At 38.1% G+C, this 19,915-nt stretch overlaps 1 protein-coding gene across 5 annotated transcripts in view; it reads right to left on the bottom strand.

Moving 5' to 3' along the window:
• The window catches only part of GULP1 (GULP PTB domain containing engulfment adaptor 1), a 143,347-nt gene that overhangs the window by 13,945 nt on the left and 109,487 nt on the right, over nt 1–19,915 (bottom strand). For 3 of the 5 annotated variants that reach the window (XM_059475773.1, XM_059475775.1, XM_059475774.1), the window contains 6 exons: nt 17,676–17,774; nt 15,398–15,535; nt 13,955–14,071; nt 13,481–13,573; nt 4,150–4,374; nt 1,228–1,366 (listed from right to left, as the gene is read on the bottom strand). In XM_059475773.1, coding sequence (XP_059331756.1) covers nt 1,228–1,366; nt 4,150–4,374; nt 13,481–13,573; nt 13,955–14,071; nt 15,398–15,535; nt 17,676–17,774 — 811 coding nt within the window. The remainder of the gene's footprint in view (nt 1–1,227; nt 1,367–4,149; nt 4,375–13,480; nt 13,574–13,954; nt 14,072–15,397; nt 15,536–17,675; nt 17,775–19,915) is intronic. The other 2 variants (XM_059475777.1, XM_059475776.1) reach the window with 1 other exon arrangement.

Genomic DNA, 19,915 nt, shown 5'->3' with positions numbered 1-19,915 from the left:
TTCAGAGAAGCAACCTTTCAATTATTTATTGTAAAGGCATAAAATTCTCTCAATAGAGCTGTTCTATTCTATTAGAATATTCCAATATTCTTTTAAATTATATGAAAATAGTTAATACTGACTATACTTTATAGACATAAAATTCTGTTAGCATACCTTTTGGAGATCCCACAGAAGTTCATTAATTATATTAAATTGGTCTCTTTAAAAAAAACAAGGCTCTTTATTGAACTAAAAGTCTGAACATTTACTTTCTCTTTAGAAGGTGGCAGACATTCTGAGCAATACAACCAAAGAGTGTATCAGATATGGGCTTGGGGAGGGAAGACATTCACTCACTGAAGCTATAAAATGCAATTTTGTTTTGTGCACAGCTCCCATTCACAGTTGAAAATTCTCCATCCTAGAGGCATGCCCCAAAACAGCACAATCTCCTCAAATGTGTTCCATATGGTGGCAGGCAGTAACATTAATGTCCCTTGTTCACTCTAAAATAGGCATCAGGAACAGAAGACACAAACACAGACCCATATTTCCACAACCTCTAACATGCCCCACGCTCCTCTCCCTCAAGGGATTTCCAAAGCTTTTAAAAAGACTTTCTGGACTCCAAAAAAATTTCCAGTGAATTCAAGAACCTTACTCTAAATGCTTTCAAGCCTTTGCAAAATAAAATTGCTGTTGCTAATAACCTTCTGAAGACCTTTTAGGAGTGGTTGGAGATCTGGAGAGGTTCATCAACTACAGCTAAACAAAGCTGTGCATGACATGAAAAGCAGTGTTGAAAACAGCATTCCAAGTCCCCTTGAGGAGTTTCTTCAGCTCTCCCTTGAGCAACACCATCACCATACTTACTCCACCTGCTGCCTTCCCCAGAAATGCAGGCTCTAGGTGCTAGAACCGTGGCTTGACAAGGAAAGAACTAACAGGAAGTTAAAGTATTCCTTGAAGTACAGAAAAGAGACTGCAAAAGAAAAGCCAAGTTAAAATCCCCAACCCAACTCATTCCAAGTGTATATGTCACAGTTTCACAGTAAGTTTGTTTATAATGCAACTTGGCAGCAACATCAAGGACTTTGGGAGGATGGTATAAAGATGAAACGGCATTAGTGAACATGATTTACAAAAACTGCATTTGGCTTTTCACGCAAAACGTACGTAAACTTTAAAGATGCTTTATAAAAAAAATAATGTAAGCAAAAGTAGGTCAGTTGTTACAAAACTTACTGATCTCTGTAGATCTACTGGGTACTGGAGGAGGCTGTGTGCCATTGCGAGTAGGTGTTGATGACTGAGGGGATATGGGAGAAAAGGGAACCATATCAAAGATGTCAGTGGAGGGTGATTTAGGTGTCACACTGCCTGCCTACAATAAGGACAATAAATATTAGGGCAATGTTTCACATGAAAAAGATCACAATACTGAATTCTTCAGCATGCAGATAAGAGTCACATTTTGAAAAGTTAAAAACAACCACCAGCATGCAAACCCCAGCTCCTGACACCAAGCAAATGGCATTTGCAGTACAGACTCTGACACATGCTAACACTCCCCAGTACAAAAGCAGCATTGCAATTTTTCCATTTTCAGTTGAAAATGTATCCCAGTTACACCTGACAAAGCTGTGACAAGCAGCTCTCTTGCAGACATATGAGCACAGACACCTTCACAAGACCCACTCGAGGTAATATGGCAACAACAACGTGCTCTTCTCTGGAGAGCAGAGAACCAAGTTCAAAGATAGAATCCCAGTATTTTTTGGTTTACTAATTCTTCTTTAGATGATCTCTTATTTGGCAGCTTAGAGAAACTAGTTTGATCAAAGCTTTAAATGTGTTTTCCCACAAGTAATTATCTAAACGTGATATGCTGAATATTAACACCCAAAATAAACCTGTTGTCCTTGAAGGTAAAACTGAAGAGATTTTATTCAAAACGCACAGGAATTTAGAAGGGTTAAAAAAAAATACTGGGCAAGCAAGAAACCCCAAACCCACCAATTACTACAGTTCTACAGCCATATTTGGGTTTGAATGGTTCATTCCTCCTGCCACCAGCCCACTACTTCAGGGCACAAGTGAGGCACAGTCAAGTTAAAATATACTGAACACTGAGGACAGAGGATGGAATAGATTAAAACTGAGACTGATAAGCTGAAGGCAAAACTAGTTTGCATGTTCATGTTATTGCTGAGACAATACAGAAACCCCCCACACCCTGTGTATTAGAAAGGCCAGCCAGGCACAGCAAAAGCCTGCAGCTTTGAAAAAAGATTCAGTTTGCACAAACTATCCACGCAGAAATGTTGAAGCACAAGTTAAATTAGTCACATGGATCCTTTAATTCAGAATACACAAATATGATAACCTGGCAAGCAGGTTGGTACTGCTTGTCCATGAGAGTCACATGGTTGGATTCTTATTTTGGAATGCTGCTTTCCTCAGTGCCTGTGCTGCAGACTTGCAGTTGCCCTGAGACAACTCACAGATCCCTAAGCCAAGTCTACAGGTGGCCCTGAACCACACTATATCTCTCTCTGGAGGTTCTCTGCAGTGGCTGCTGAGAGGGAATAGTGATCCACAGACTTCCTCTGAATGCACTGTTAAAAGAGGAAAAAAACCCCAGGGCTCCCAAGTCCTACATCTCCTATTTCTCAGAACTTCTGTGATTCATATTTTAAATTCGGATTATTTTTTTAAAATTGGATTGAGATCTGTAACTATTCAATATCTAAAACAACCGGAGGTATTTCTTCACTTTTCTTGCTATACAGAAGCATAGCAAGAAAAAAAAAAATCTACATTTAACATACTGCTTTCATTTGCCTTAAAAAAAAAAAAATCTCTCAGTCATTGCTATTCCCAATCATGACCATAGCTGAATCAACCTCATAAAAGAACCAGCGTTCAAGATTTTAACACATCCAGAACTCTTACTATCCTCAACTTGAATTACTATTGGCATTTCAAAGATCATGTATTGTGAAAAGATTTCAGTGCAGAGTTCAGACACCACAGGCTCCTGTTGGTGTCCATGGACCTTGCACTAACCCTGCAGAGAACCAGGATAATCCAGGTCTGGCAGATGGCTGGATGTCATCTGCTCCCACTCCAAGCAGGGCAATGGATGTGATGGACCCAAAATAAACACAATAAAGAAGCAAAGCCCTTCCTTCATCCAAAATTGCTCTGATTATAGACCGGCTTTTGTCAGCATCAGGAAGGTGGGATCAGGTTTAGGGCATAAATAAATGCTTATATCAGCCTCCATTTCCATCAACACCCATGGGCAACCCTAGAATGACTTGGAGATCATATGTGCTAATGGAGAAGCTTATTTTATGGCTACCTAGAAGACAGATAAACAGCACTTACATTTAGTTATAAATGTGCTCTTCAGGCAAAAAAAGAAAACCCAAATTTTAGACTCATTTCCCATTTACATTCAATGTTGTTGAAGTCACTTACTGGTCATTTTGATTCTACTGATATGGTTTAATTAAAACTGTAAGTGAATTAAGAAATGTGTATTTTGAATACATATGAGCACAAGAAGCATTTTTATTTAGTGAACACATGCAGAAAGCCAGGATGGTCGCTAAATAAAGCAAATATTACTTGCACATGGAAGAAAAGTTGAGAGTATAAGCACATTAATATGAAAAAGGAGGCAATATGCCCATTTCATATTTGAGAATAATTTTCAACCTTCATTTTGCACAGTTTTTATAAAGTATTCTAAAAGTTATTTAATGGGTCATTGCTTTTCTATTAATTCCTGGGGGGAAGAAGCCCTTGCAGATGGACCTCTAGAATTGTTTTGAATTGCTATTCTTCATATAAAAAAACTTTAATAAAAGATTGACGGATAACAGAGATCATTAATTAATGGATTAATTTAAACATGTTGTAAAAGTAAGAATTTATGTTTTGAGGATGGAAAGAAAAAGCTCTGTAGAAATAAAAGTAATTCTTCACAAATTCCATATTTTAAGAGTACCCCTACAGAATCTAAGATTCATCCTCCCTATCCTTTAGCCACTGTACAAAATGCACATTTTTAATACAAGTTAATACACAACAGAGAACGAAAGAAAGCCAAAAATAAAGAAAACTAAAACTGAACAAGCTTTTGCACAGCAAGATTACACGAGGTCTTGGGCAGCTGTATTCACTGGCAGGCTTTGGAAGACCACTTTTTGAAGGTGGTGGTATTAACAATCCAGGTGGTAGTCTAGAGTCAGGAGAACTCCTAGGAGTAAGCGTAATGGAAGAGATATCTAAACAAGGAGGTGAATCCTCATTGTTACACCAGAAAAAAGTAGAGGGTCTTTGAAACATATGTTCATCATTATCACACTTTATGTGCAGCAGCTGAAAAGGAATCACAGAAAGAGAAAACACTCTGAGGAACAGAACGTGGTAATGTCAGGGAAAGAAGAATAAAAGAAACACATTTCATACTTCAAAAAAAGTTTGTCAGCAACTTGTTGTTCAGTGCTATAGTTACAAGATACAGAACTTGACAATATTTCAACAAAATATAAGGAAATGCCACGTTAAGAGGTAATTCAATACCAGTTGGAACAAAGACAGCTTGATCCTTGATCATCACCAAATAAAATGAAGTCAGACATCTTTCCAATAGTGTGTGTGCGTGAGATGGTAAGAAATGTCTAAATCCAACAAGGTATCAGCAGTCTCTCACATCTGCACTTGTAAATTAGCAGTAGGCACAAGTCTGGGGAGAAGAGTTACTGTGCTGGTTAATGCACAGGTCAGACTTTTCTCTAACTGATTGAGGAAAAATCTACCATTTATATCCCACCAGTGCTGAAAGAGCAGCTCATTACTGAACTAAAATCTTCAGAGGACAGATTAATATTTGGATCTTAACAGGAGGGATTGCACACTCGTGCAGAAAGTTCTTCTTGGCCACAGCCAGAAGTTCCACATGGAGAAGGCAGGAATGGCACCTGGGCTGGAGGTGTCCTAAACCCTAAAACTTAAACCCTAAGTTGGGTATCTTTGGGGGTCTTAAACCCTAAACCCAGTCCTGCTTAAACCCCTATGGCTGGCCCAGGCTGAGGCAGTGGCAGATGAGAGCAGAAAGAATTCTGAAGCTTGCTTTTGCTCCCCTTGTAGTGTTACACAATGGATATGTCATGATTATTTCATCAGAAATTTGCATAACTCAATAGAGCAGGATTCAATTATTTTAAACTATTTTTTTCAATGTTATGTAGAAAACAAAACATTTCACATCCTTTTAAAATGAGTCTCAGCTTCTTTCTTTACAGATTAACCTGGTTAATGGTACACGTGGCTAAACGTAGTAACAATGCCCTACTTGAGAATATCAAAACAACCTACAAAATTCCCTACTCAAAACATGCAATTCAGCATTAAATAATAAAAAAAAATTTTCATCCTAACTTCAAAAATTTCTATGCTGGAATTGTGAAATGGAGGGTTTGGAATGGTAATCAACTAAAAGAAATACAAAACCCTACAGGAGAGAATTCTGATTATTATTTCAAGTGTATCACCAGACTACAGGTTGCAGTGCTACTGTGCATTACTGCCATGGAATCCTTGCTGCTGTACATAACTATGGGAAAAAACTCCAGCCCTCAGAATAATAAATGCTCAAAAAGATTAAACACAGTGTAAATAAGAAAGCCAAATACTCTCCTGAAATGCAAAACAGCCAAGAATAAGAATTTTTCACAAGAAGGCCTGGATGTCACATGAAAAATCATACAGAAAGCAGCAAAATGCACAAAGGACACCAAGCAGCAAAGCCATGAGGGTGATGAAACACATATCAAATCCAGACAATGGAAAAATTCAATACAAAACCAGAATATACAGCTCAGGTGTCATCCAAGCCCTGAACTTGAACAGGCACAGGTCTCATAGTGACACTTAGGACACCACACACCCTATGGGGTGGCGAGCTTCCTACAGCCTTTTGGGAATGAAGCAGCTCAGGACATGGATTTTCCCTGGGAATTTTGAGAGCAGCACAGAACCCATCAGGTGCTGGGAGGGCTGCTCTGTGTCTCATGCCAGAGCCCAGAAGGATCTGCAAGGCTGATGGGCTGTCTGCTCACAGCCTCTGGAGCCAAGCAGCCCACAGACACCACAGGGGCAGCAGGGAAGTGTATTCGACTATGGAACACAGGGAATGCCACAAGATGCACAAAGTGCAGGAGGAGAAAGGCAGAGACCCTTATTCTAAAGAATACAACCTGAGAAGGGCGTAGCTCCTGAAAATTAAAACACTTACACCAAAATATAAAGGAAGAAAATATAGTTAAAATAATTAAATTGTCATTTTATACATCAAGTATGTTTTGCCTGAGGTTGTCACTCCGACCTGTAGTAATGGTGGGATGGATACAACATGTTCCAATTTGGGCCTCATTCCATTAACATAAGAAAACAACAAGAAATTATACTTCATGAAATTATCATACAAGTTCAGAGGACTTTGTCTCTTTTATGGCTAGATATAACTAAGTGCCAGCAAAGGATTTATTTCTGACTCATTCTGCTGAGAAGGGTGCTGAAGATGAGCTCTTGTGCTGCACCATATCAGAAAATGTAACATGATTGAGGTTTTATTAACTGGAAAATCACTTCAAAATGGTTTCTTTTTACAAGGTGTCTCTAGACACTGATTGCAATTTCTGTGTCACAGCCACATAGCAATCACTTAAGTGGGAATTAGAAAAAAAATAGGAAATGGTTTTTGTTCCTTTGGACATTCAAATTAGTAATATAGAACCACCACAGCAGGAAACTGCAGCGATATTCCAGGGAACGGTGAGCGGCCTTGAATGGAAAATTATGCATTTAGTCAAGAACCTGCTCATTTCCGGAGATTTGGGACTACTAAGAACACTCACTAATCCATAACTTGCTAATTCATTAAATACTGTACAAACATTAGCAGTTCCATTAATTAACTGCTAAATCTTCAGTTAATTTAGTACTTTTTCAGTGACATGAAATATGCCATAGGGAATTTCAAATCCATTTTCTTTAACATTATAAATGCAGCAGAATTTTATACCCTCACGAAGAACTGCTCAAACATCTGAACACAGAGTATTATAAATCTAAACAAGCTGAAGAAAGGCAAAAAAACCATGTGCATTTTCCCACTTGGCAATCTTGGTGGAACAGGAATCAAGTGATATGCATAAACACATTCCAAAATGGTTTTTGAAATCTGCATACTGTTCCAACATCTATCTTGGGGTTTTCCCGTGAGTGTGGTAAAGCTTTCCAATGAGGGTCACAACAAAACCTTGGAGAAAGGTTAATCAATCAGTGTCTTTAATGCTCTGCTTAAAACTCAAAGGGTTTTGCACCACCTCCATGTAGGAGTACGTATTCCACACTGCTGCTTCGGCAATATTTATAGCGCATGGAAGAACACTGATCCTTTTGGGGCTGCTTCTCCCAACATTCTTCTCCTCCTGCTGCCCTCCAGTTCTGCCTCCCCCATGTTTCAGTGCTCTCTGGCAGCTTTGGGCAGCACTGGCAATGGGAACGGCAGCAAGTAAGACATGATGTGAGCCCACTGTGCCAGGGCTGTGCTGAGCTCTGGAGGCTGCAGCTACACAGCAGCAGCATCCAAAGCCTCCCGGGGACACAAACTGCAGCAGGGTCCCCACAGGCAAACAACAGGATGAGAAGCCAATGGTCCTCACATAATCAAGACCAAATGCAAAAAAGATCAGTGATTAAAGCATTGCCAAGCCACTGCAACAGATGAGAAGTAAACAACAGATACACAAGTCACAGAAACTTGAGCAGTGTGTGCAAAGGAGTGAGACAAAGGAAATGTTCCATGCCAACATTTCCCATGGCACATGGAAGCACAGATCAAGAGGCAAACTAAGCAAACTCTTAGTTTGGGATTGCATGTCCTCGACAGAGCCACTCAGGACACCAAAAAAAAGTGATAGTTCCTGTTGCATAACACTTCTGCATTGGCAAACACACTCATCTGAGGGACTAACTTCTCAAAGTTCTAGGAGGACTGCTCAAAACCATTGACCCAAATGCCAAAAACATGATCACTAAGCAGTTTATTATTTACTGAATGTGCTGAGCAAATGTAAATCTAATTAGCTACAATGTCCTGAGAGAAAAAGAGTGAAGATTGATAATTTGATGTTCAACTTTCACAGCATTTTTCATGCAAAAGTATTTCATTATACAATCCAGTTTTCCCTCTTTCATTTCCAGCTATGATCTCATTGCCTTAATGGCTTCTTTTATAGGTTCAGAAAGAAATTTTATTTTTCCCATAGAGTTTATGAACTGACAAAAAACCACCTAAATTAGATTGATGTTGATTTGGCCATATGGCTAGATTTAGAGCAGCTACAGAAAAATTTTCCTAGTGATACTAATAAGCAAGCAAGGAGAGAATTCTGATGGCAATTGTATCCCTGAAAAGCAGAACTCAATTGCTGTCAATGCTTTTCATCCATTTACACACTGCAAAAATACAAGGGGTAGGTAATTGCATTATTCACGCACATATTTTGCACCCATTTCACTCTGTCACTATTATTTTAAAATATGTCCTCCAATAAACCCTTAGTTGGCCTGCAAAAAACCTGCAATACATGCAAGAATCATCCAAAAGGGAGTTTTAGACTGAATTTCCCTTTGTACATCCAAATCAAGTCTTTAACTTGCACTGCTTATAAACTGGACAGAAAAAAGTCATCCCTAATTTTTTTCATTATTACTACTTTCAGTTTTTATATGCAAGTGGGATTTCTTCTGTTTTTCTGGGGTTTTTTGGGTTTTTTGGTTTTAATAGAGCAACTGAGGACTCACAATAAACTCCCTAATACTCCAATTCTATTATTACTTAAAACATATTTAATTAAAACAATTAGTAACATATATTTCAGCTGGAAAGATGTTCTCTCTTATGAAATTATCAACTCAAAATAGTTTTGATTATGTGGTTAAAATGAAGCCTTAAGCTTACAATGCACTGCTTGCATTTCCTTCTCTTAGTTAGATCATGCATGGATTTTTGGATAGGTCATTAATTTGTACACATTTTGATGTGAAAGATCAGCAAATTAAGGTGTTGTAGTATTATGTTTTGCAAAAGAAAGTGTTTAACACTATTACCCAAGAATTCCACATGTGAGCACAGGAATTTTAGAGATGTAAATCTATCAGCAAAGCCACACATTGCAGTCTAGCCTGGCATATCAAATTTCATCAATAGTTTGTGAAACTACAGACAAAATGTTTTAAAAACCTTTTGGAAGTAGAAGAGGATCTGAATTTCAAGTTTGGATAGTATTACATTTGATCCTGAGCAAATGGTTTTATTTCATATTTAGCTACAAACCTATTTTCAGTGACAAGGAAGTTAGAAAAGTTTATTTCAAATGACAGCCTGGATGTATCTGTTTAGAACTGAAGCATGTTGAAACAATTTTTTTTTAAATGTGCAGTGAACCAGATACTTAAACCATACACGTATTAAGTTATGCATGCACAGTTTAAAGATGCTCTGACATTCTATTTTCTTTTGATACTGAAGTGAAAACAGGAAATGTAATCTGGTTCTGCTCGTGGGAAAACGATCTGTGAGTCAGAAGACCGAGCTGTCAAAAAGACCAGAATTGGCTTGCTTTTTTTAAAAAAAGAAACCAAATAAAACCCAAGCCACACAAATCAGGGGTCAGTGATAGAATACAAAAAAACCTGCTGCACTTCAAATTTCCTGAAGTGTTTTCTCCCTTCATTTCATTAAAAGCTAACAGGAAGACTAATGTGTCTAGAACGATGAATCAGTGCACCTCAGAAGCAGGAATAAAGAAATGATAGACTGGCACTGCATGCAAATGGCACCATGGCTTCCCAGTGACTGCCAGGTGGGACAGGCATCCTCTCCTGGATCAGTACCTTGCCATAGAAAGCATGACAGGGACATCACGTGCTGGCTGTCACAGCACTGTGTCATACTATAGGTGCAATAAACTCCAGAAGCCCCAAAGTCTCCTCTGCTGGGGATGGAAATCACCCTCCTGATGACTGCCAGCCTGACCCTGTGCCTGCTGAGACCCCCTGGCTTCGCTGGGATGGGCGCTGGGGGAGCAGAGGACACAGCCCAGAGGGATGTCCATGTTTCTGTTGCCCTGTTTGTGCCCTGCCAGCACAGCCCCTGCAGCACCCCCTGCTCTGGGAAGGGGATCCTTGCTCCATCCCATTGTTTGTGGGGCTGCTGTGGCCAGGCACTGGCCAGCAAGGGCTCAGCCACCACCCTGTGGGACAGGGGAGCCACTGGAGCACAGGTGCAAACGTTGGGAGAGAAAAACAGCATGCAGACAGCCAGACACAAAAAGGAAACACAAGCTGTGACAATCCAAGGTACTGTTCAAGCACAAACAGAAGCAACTTTTAACCATCCCTATCTGGCTTCTGAAACTGAACATTTCTTTACAAACTGCTGTGATGCCACTTAAAGGCATGTGTTCTTTTATCACATAAAGTATCAAGGATCAAGGCTTAAATTTTCCTTTGACCACTGAACAATCCCTTCCCCTAGACCTCAGCATGCAGAAGAGCTGGACTGCCAGATAAGGAGCACCAGCCGTACAAGATGAAAAAAATATAAATAAATCAAAATGCTTATTATGGCTAAGAAAAGCTTCAGAAAGCTGTTGTATGGCACTGGCATCACTGCATGATTCAACGGTGTGATATGAAAAATGCAAGAAAACTTAAAACTTACAGTTTAATAAATCTGTTCTAAATCTCAAGGACAATTATCATACTTTCACAGCATGCAATACCAAGAATATCTGCATGGAAGAAAGCTTCCCCCATCCACTCAAAAGTGCTTAGAAAGGGGCTCAAATAAGGTATTATTCCCCACATTGGATATTCAGCTTCATTAAAGCTATTTAATTTCAGAAAATACTATCAGCAGATCTGAAAAGTTTACTCTGACAACATAATCACAATATAGATCTGTTAGTTTAATTTTGAAGACAGAGCAGCAGCAGTACACAGATATTTTTAGTTTAAATTCAGAAAAGGTCCATAATTATTTAGTTTAAAACTAATCTTTTTTCATTACAGAAATCATGTGGAAATAGGGGGAAAGAAATTTTTACACCACTTCTTTTTTCTGATAAGAATTGAGACTGTGCAGAATCATACTTGGAATTATAGTTGATTTGAATGAAAAGCAAAAAAAATTAATTGCAAACTACAACAGGCAATCAATTGTCTTATGAATTGTTTGTAATTTTGTTCCTTCATACATATTTGTTGCTCACAAAGTAAAAAAGGAGATAGGTGTCATCACATTCACTGCTATTCCAGGCACATTGATTGATAATCCTTTTAACAGACTCAAATTGTCGTGAAAATATTTTAGAATTTATATAAAATATAATGATTTTATCTTTAAAAAATAAAATATAATAAAAGATATTAATTTTATTCATTAATTTGTATAAATGTAATATTTTTATCTTTTTCTCTGCACTGAAGTCACTTGACAACCTCACCAGCCCATTCCTTCATTCATTCTCAGCCTAAGGGTTGCACTGCCATGGAGTTCCTCCTACACCAGCACACTGAGAGCTCTGATTCACCATCTCCACAAGATCTGTTTAAAAGGACCTGCTGAAAGCTGCCTCTTGGTGAGTGCCAAAGGCTGTGGACCTGGAGTTGGGTAAGACCTTTTCCTAAAAATGAGCTTGGCTTTGGTTGGTTGGTGTTGTTTCATTTTAATTTTTGGCTGTTGAGGACCATGCTCAGGGAAGGTCCAGCATCTCCAGGAGTACAGAGAGTTCCAACCCTCATCCATTTATAGAAACATTTCATGTCAGAAAGGATGCAGATGTTGAACAGGCTCTCAGGTGGCTTTTACTGCAGTTTTAAACATTTGTGACAGGAAATGTTTGGTGGTTTCATTTCAAAGGTGAAGGAGTAAATAAAGCAATAAAATAAAAGTGCAAATTAATAGCCAACAGTGATTATTGAAATGAATTAATTATATCAATAATTTCTATAGTTTTGTTGCAGCACAAGTGCTATTTAAAAATATGCCTATTCACTGTACCAATAGTAATTAAGAATAAAACACCTTCCAGGGAGAGAGTTTACAAGTGGCCATCAAATTAACAAATTTACATCTTAACTCTTTAATATGGAATGCAACACCATTGTCGTAAGAGACACCAAAACTCACAAACTACTGGATATTTTTGGGGCACTATTATTAATTTTCTTTCATTTTTTTGCTTAATGAAACGACAAAGTTCTTTAACTTAAATGAAAGAAAATGCGTTTAAGAGCCTATTTATTTGCATTCAAATATATATTTAGTTATTATATTCATAAATAAAAACAAACTGCCATCTCAATTGAGGAAAATAAAAGATGAAAGAATTGACTAACTTGATATTAAATTTAGCATTAAAATTGATTACCTATCACTGAATGCTTCATAAGTGAGAAGACATTCATAATTTAAAATGTTCACTGTGGTGGCTAAACAGTATTTATAATTTATGGTGCTTTCTCCTCTAAGTAGATTTCAGTAAAATGAAATGTCAGTCCCTCATGGGAACCAGCATCTCATCAACATAAAGAGTGTACAGACACTGCTGAGAAACTGTCAGCACCACTGCAAACATGCTTTTACACTGCCCACATCTTTGAACATCCATTTAAGGGGAAATGGTGAACATTCAAGGCAGGAACAAGGCAGTCCAAAATGCACAGCTGAAAAGCAGTTCCTCCTGTAAGATTTTGTCACACCTACATTAAGAAATTGGATTTATTTTGACAGCTGCCTGAAGTTGTACAGATGGAGCACTCTTGTGAGAAGAGGGGAGTCATGAGGACCAGTCTGCAGTGCAACCTGCATTGTTGGAGGCCCTGCCTAGGTGTCAGGAAGTGCCAGCCAGCCATTTAAACAAGCTTCTGTCCCGATCACCCACAGGAACTGCAGAGCAGTTGGGATTCCCAGCAAGGAGCCCACCCTTGCTTCCCTTTCCTGACCACCCAGCATTAGCTCCCAAGACCTAAGGACTCCTCGGCAGGCAGGCTGTCACCACAGGTGACCATGTGCTTGTGACAAAGGTGTGAGGAGCTCCCAAGCAGATCCTTTCAGTGCAGAGTTTTTCACCCTCAGCTGGCACATTCAGCTCTCTACTCGAGTGAGCATTTACTGTCCTCAGGCAGCAACAAATAGGTATGGAAGAGGCACAGCTGCACAGACTGCAATTTGCACTTCTGCTGGCTCGTCCCTCTGTCACTGTTAGTGACACTGCCCTTCAGCAGATGTGCTACTTGATCACTGCATGCTAATGGAAATCTCTGGGAACAGCAGGGATGTTCAGAATGATCATCAAGTGATTATAAATACAGAGTGACCCCAGACACAAGAGTTATGTCAGGTACTTACTGGAGACGCGTGCACTTGTGTTATTCTTAACTGGTTTTCCAAATCTTGAACTTTATTTTTCAGTTCTGCATTTTCAGTTTCTAATTCTTGAATCTACAAAGCAAGTGGTTATTCAACAGCTATTGAGATAGTCATGGATTTCAACAACAGCATCCACTGAACGTAAGTTTTATCAGAGATCTGGTGATTTAGAATCAAGCTTTAACTCTTTATCTGACTACAAAACATTTTCAGTATCCTCCATATTTCAAACTTTGTTTTTCACATCCTTGGAGGGCAGCAAAATATGAAATATTTTTTTAACAGATTTTTTTTTCAGTCTTTGTTTTTACCTTCACAATCTGAGAATAATGCTGGAAATTATGCTTCCATAAAAAGCAGCAGCATGTACTTTTATTTCTTAGAAAGAACTAATACAACTACAGCAGCATGTACTTTTATCTCTTAGAGAGAACAAAAAAGTTCAGAACTTACTCTTTTCTGTAAACCTGCAATTTGTTTCCTTGTTTCAACATCTTTTCCTCCGGATTCCAGAAATTTCCTGTAAGCTAAGTCAAATGCTTGACCAATTGTTAAAGTTATCTCTTCTGCCTTTACATAAAACATAAGACTGAAATTAGTAAATTAGGAATAATTGCTGGAGCTCCTTTCATTTCAGAATATCACAAAATAATTTATACCATGCATCATATCCAAAGGCTTTGCCCCATCCAACACGAAGCCAACGCTACAAAGGAGCATCACAAGCACCCTTCAGCAAAATACCTTGGCAAAATGCTATGAAAGCATTTTGAACGTAAAAATATGTAAAATGAATGTAAAAATACTTTGGATAAGAAAGGAGATTTAGCAGTATAAATTATGTCCTCAATTTCCATAAAAATGGACACCATACTGCACAATGGCTTTTCCTGATGATTTCTGAAGCATTTACAGCCTGTTCAATCATGAAATTAAGTCTTTTAGATTTAATGAAATAATGTTTTCATGCCAATGGATATTTTGACCCCTATTGATTTTAAATCTGGATTTCAACACTTACTTTTGTGAATACTATAAAAGCTCACTCAGGATACTGCAGACAAGTATTTAACTGCCCAATCATTTCCAACTACAAATATCTGAAAAAATAATCCAGATATTGCATTTGTAGGTGCAAAGTATAATAATTTACTAGTTCTATGCTGATTCATATCCTTTGTTATGATGTGTTTATACAGTCAGTGCCGAATATGTCTGTCAAAAATGATGGGGGTAAAGTAAGCCCACAGGAAGATGCTGAAGGACACCAAGGTTTCAGAAGCAAGTGACTCCAAAGCAGGACCAATAAAAGGTGAACCCATGGATACACTATTTGCTCAGAACTTTAGCAGAGAAAGTAAATAGACTCTCAGACACCAGAGAATGTCAGTTCTTGGTGCAATGACTTGTCTGGGAGTGCTTTGTGTTGTTAAACTTGAGAGATGTGGCAGTGAAAGGGGTGGATAAAGAAGGGAGAACCTTGCTGTGATAAAATAATAAAAAACCCCAAAAAACGAACAACACAAAAACCTCAACGCTAAAACCAGAGACTGACACATCAGCAGAAAAGCCTGCAAGGGTATCTCAGCCCCAGAGCTGCAGTAATCTTTGCAAACAGCTGTGCAAACATCTCAAGCCTGGTGGGATGGAGCCTGTTCTCCGAGAGTATTGCAGATGCTTCCCCCAGGATGTTGAGCTGGGCAGTAAGAGAAATTATCCCAGAAAACCACCTCAGATCACTGAAGAAAGGGACTCTTCCTTAATTTAATGCATCTAAGTTGCGAGACACCATAGTGGCATGAAAAGCTGTGTCCCAGGTAAAAGGCAGGCAGTCTCCTGTTGACCATTCCCCCCTCACTCCAAGGCAGAGCCCTGCAGTGCCCCCCGTGTACTTACACACTTCTCACTGTCAAACACATAGCACAGGTGCTTATTGGATTCTGAGTCTTTGCAGATGAAAGTGAATATTCTCTTGTCAGTTTTGTCATCAGCACAAAAGGATATCCTGTGGAGCTGACAGTTGTGCTGGACCTCCTGCAAACAGACAGGATGGCAATTTTAAAGAAATTCCAGCACTCACTAAGGATAAAGATGCACAAAGGAAAGATCTGGATTTCCTCATAAGAGCAGGCAAGCTGCAGTAATGGTTTTGAATGCCTCTTATTGCACATGAGAGTGCCCAAAAATGGACTTAATGCATAACAGAAGTTAGCAAACTCATCTAAAAACTGCTCCTAATTTTACTGAATGTAAACAGGAAGTTTATTTGGACAGCATTTATCTGGAAGTGTTTATTTGGACAGTAATTTCTGTTCTAGAAAATTGATTTTGCTGCTGCTTTGCATACCTCTGCAATTTATTTAGGGCCTGATTATGTAAAATCATCTGTTCTTTTTCCAGGTGCACAAGATCTTTAGATTTCCTCATCTCCCAAGATTTGTTAAAATGGATTTACTGAAATGAGTCTTTTGCTGCATTAAATACAGAAAACAAATAAAATGACTTTGCTAACCGAGTAAAGAGAAAAAAATCTGACACGCAAATATTTGTTTATTTGAGGTGCCACATAAGCAGCTTTTAAGCATTATTATTTGTATATTTTTGCTACTGTACCTAATTTTCCATTAAAAACCAATTTCCAGTCATTTAAAAAGTTGCAATGGCCCTGCTGTTCAGTTGCAAGAGCTTGACAAGATTGAAATAAATAATCTCAGCTAGTTTTTTTTGTTGTTTTTCTTCAACAAGTCTCTTCTTGGTATTTTATTTTATTTGGCTTATTACATGGGAAAGCAGTACTTGCTTTAAAGGAAAATATGTCTTTTAGATGTGAACTACTGTCTATTAAAAAATGTGCAGCACTGGGGTTCCCAGCTTGCTGTAGGCTCAAACAAGGCCATGCCCTCTTTGCAGACACCCACGTAGCCAAAAAATGCACCCTATGGGCAATCTTTTCCCCTTGCCCCAAGTGAGTTCATTTTCTCAGTCTTTACAGCTGTTCTGAATATTCAATTTCTGCCATGTCCCAAACCCCTGTCCTGTAGCTCTTTAGCACACTAAAATAACAAGAAGCGCTTTCCCCAGCACTATGATATTTACAGATCCGTATAATTATTTTATATCATTTAAGGACAGAATCACTTTTCTATAATCCTTTTTTTTGAGTGCTAAGTATAGAATCAGGTCCTGATGAGCTGTGCTCCTGTTCCTACTGCCATTAATAGTCACTGTCTGACTAAAACCCAATATTCCAACTGAAGTGCTTTGTTTGAAAAACACACTGCAAAAAAGACTTCAATTAGTGCTGATAACATGAAATTGAATTTCCTAAAGCATTTGTAAACTGTGCAAAAAAGAAGGAAAACTCAATTGAAATTTACATGGAGCTACGAGAAACAAAGTAGGGGAGATAAAAAGACTGCTCACAGTTGATTACTACTTGAGTTGTAATAACAACATTGCTAAGAGATCAGAATGTTCCTACTCCCCCAGGAACATATCCCACAGATTTCTGCTAATCTCTGCAGGAGGCCTAAGATCTTTTGGCATTTCAAACTGTTATTTTAAAACAGTTTTTACCACGATTTGGGGTTTTCCTTATGCCCTACTGCACAGGGAAGATGTAAAAACTCCAATTAAAGTTGGCATGGATATTTCTTATTCACTCTGCTTGTGTGTGAGCTGTTGGGTTCTGGTTGTGTGAAGAGTCTGAAGCAAAAATTAGCTGCCAACTTTGAAGTACAGCTACCATTTGCAAAAAGGCACTGCCACTGCCTGAATGCAGCAATTACTCCACAATTAAGAAGCAGGAACAAAAGAATCTTCCAAATTCAATATTCAACATATATATGGAAGGCTTTTTATCATATGCAGAGTTAAAAATTATTTAGGTCATTGTTTTCATCCTCTCCAAAGTTTAAAAGTTCTGCTGTTAAAGGATTAAAAAAAAATTGAATGCCACATCAGCTACAGTGTGCTTTCAGGACTATCATGTACCTTCCTGGGAAGATGTCACCCAGGTATTGCAACAAAACATGGTATTTTAAAAGATGTTTTCCGTCAACAAAATGGCTTTTGTTATAATACTTTAAAAACTACAAAACAATGAAAACCTTAAAATCAGTGAAAGAAATATTTACTAGTTTAGCATGAAAAAATCCCCATGTAACTTTCCTACCTTTGTTTTTGGATCTAGAATTTTTACACCATAGATTGAGATTTGTAACTCAACTTTGGGTGTCTTTTGGCCTTCAGATTTCTTGATATGTCTTGCAAACTGCAACACAAAAAGCACAACAGCAATCACATTAACATAAAGTTTGTTTGTTTTTATTAATTCTCATTTTCTCTCAACTCCCTCCACCTGAAGTTGTTTCCTTCCTTCTTCAATAAGCTTCCCATAAACAACACCAACTATTCCAAGAGTCTCAGTTGAGCACAGAGCAGTGTTTCTAACTGCACAATACAGAATGTTCCTAAAACTCAGGAAGAAGCATTTCAAAGTTACTTAGCATGTTCCCCTGAAACTTCTATCTGTTTTTATGCAGTTAAATGAAGGTTTTGCGTACTTCAAATACTCATCACTCCCACACTTGTGCATAAAGGAGTATCTGGAAGTACCCCACAAGATATTCCAACAGTTGTTTTAAATGGGGTCAGTTTGAAAGCACTACAGTTGCCAACACCTAAGAAGTACTTGATTTGTTTTATTCTCAGAATTTATCTGCCTGAAGCCCACTAGATGGTGGCTAGGCAGCATTTTATATGACTGGGTTAGGTAATAATTCCTAGCCAATACACTTTCCATCCTTACCTGTCACTCTTTCTCTCGTGAACACTGCCTATAAAATCAGCACAGTATCTCAAATTTGTCCCTGCATGACAGTTCAGAAGTGCCCTAAATTTGGGTATGTGATTGCTCCATATTTTTCTCTGTTGCCAGAGTAAAATGTTGCCCTTTTACTCCCAAGTCTTTGACAGCCTGGAATGGCATTTTCAAATGCATAAATAAGATGGAGATCCACTAAAGGCCAGAAGGTGGAGTCTCTGCTTCAGAGCTCGATGTTTGAACACAATTACCCTCAACATTCCCATTCCAGAATAAGCTGGGTGTGTAATCCCCACCAGTACAAATGCTCTGTGTCAGAAGCCAGTTTGGACAATGGCTTTCAGTGCCATCAAGATTTCAGGGTGCCACCAAGGGTGCTGTCTTGTGAGGTGCTCAGCTGTAGCCAACTGACACCTCTCCCATGAATCCCTACAATCTCTGATTACAATTATTTCTTTATTTAAGTGATAGTTCAGGGTTTGGATTTTTGCTTTGATCTTTTCCCATCCAGTACTTGCAAAACCTTCCCATCACACAAGTGCTTTACACGACATGACTGTTAACCTCTTATTTCATTTTGCTAACAGGCAGCCTCATTCATGACAAATTATTAACTAGTTTGCAGAACCACCCCAAAAGCACAAAATGAACCCGTTTTTCCCTTCTTCCCTATTTTATTCATCATTATGAAGGCATACTTATTGAACTTTTGACAGCTAAACATTAATTTATAATTGATCCCATCCACTTCACACAGTAACAGGACTTACCCAGACACTTCATTACTGATTAATGCACCCCAATGGTTGATAAGTATCACACACTTGGTAAAACAAACAGCACCCTCTCACCTCAAAAACCCCAAACAACCCTCCCCCATCCAAACTACTCTGTGTCATTCTCAAAACCAACTCTTAAATATAAATACCTATTTTGCATTTTAACATCTAGAAATGCTACAGTCACTGGCGAAGTATTTTATAAAATATAAATTATTTTATATTTCATACAGGAGGACTTGTGAAAAACAATTAGTTGAGAGTCAAGAAAATATAATTTCTAGCTCTTGATGAATATAAGTTGAATATAAGTTCTTTCTTCTTGAATATAAGTGCTAGTTCATGATGCCTCTTTAGCATCATGGATATGCCTCTTGCAACACATCCTTTTCCCATCTGCGAATTTAGCTTCAAGCCCAAGTCTTGCTACATACACTTTTAATACACATTAATCCCTGTATTTATTAAGATACCATTCCATATGCATATTTTAATTTTTTAAAATCAATTTTATAGAAAATAAAATTAAAAACCATAATGGTTTACAGCATTTTGTCCAACGGCATTTGTTGACTTTAAAGAACAATTAAAATTCACTACAGAGAAAAACGTTTTATTTAATAAAAAACACTCATTAAACCACACAAAATCTGTCCTAAATTTTATACTGCAAATTTAGCCTTTAGTCTGTGCTTAAAGAGGAAAAAGATAGGGCAACTACTGCTTTATTAGCATAGATTTTTTTTTTTTCCAAGATTAATATAAAGCCTAAAGTGTCTTTAGATAATTTTCAGACCATGGATTTATACC

Source organism: Ammospiza nelsoni, chromosome 7, assembly GCF_027579445.1.
Source record: "Ammospiza nelsoni isolate bAmmNel1 chromosome 7, bAmmNel1.pri, whole genome shotgun sequence".
NCBI lineage: Eukaryota > Metazoa > Chordata > Aves > Passeriformes > Passerellidae > Ammospiza > Ammospiza nelsoni.
This window is presented reverse-complemented; position numbering and strand designations above follow the sequence as displayed.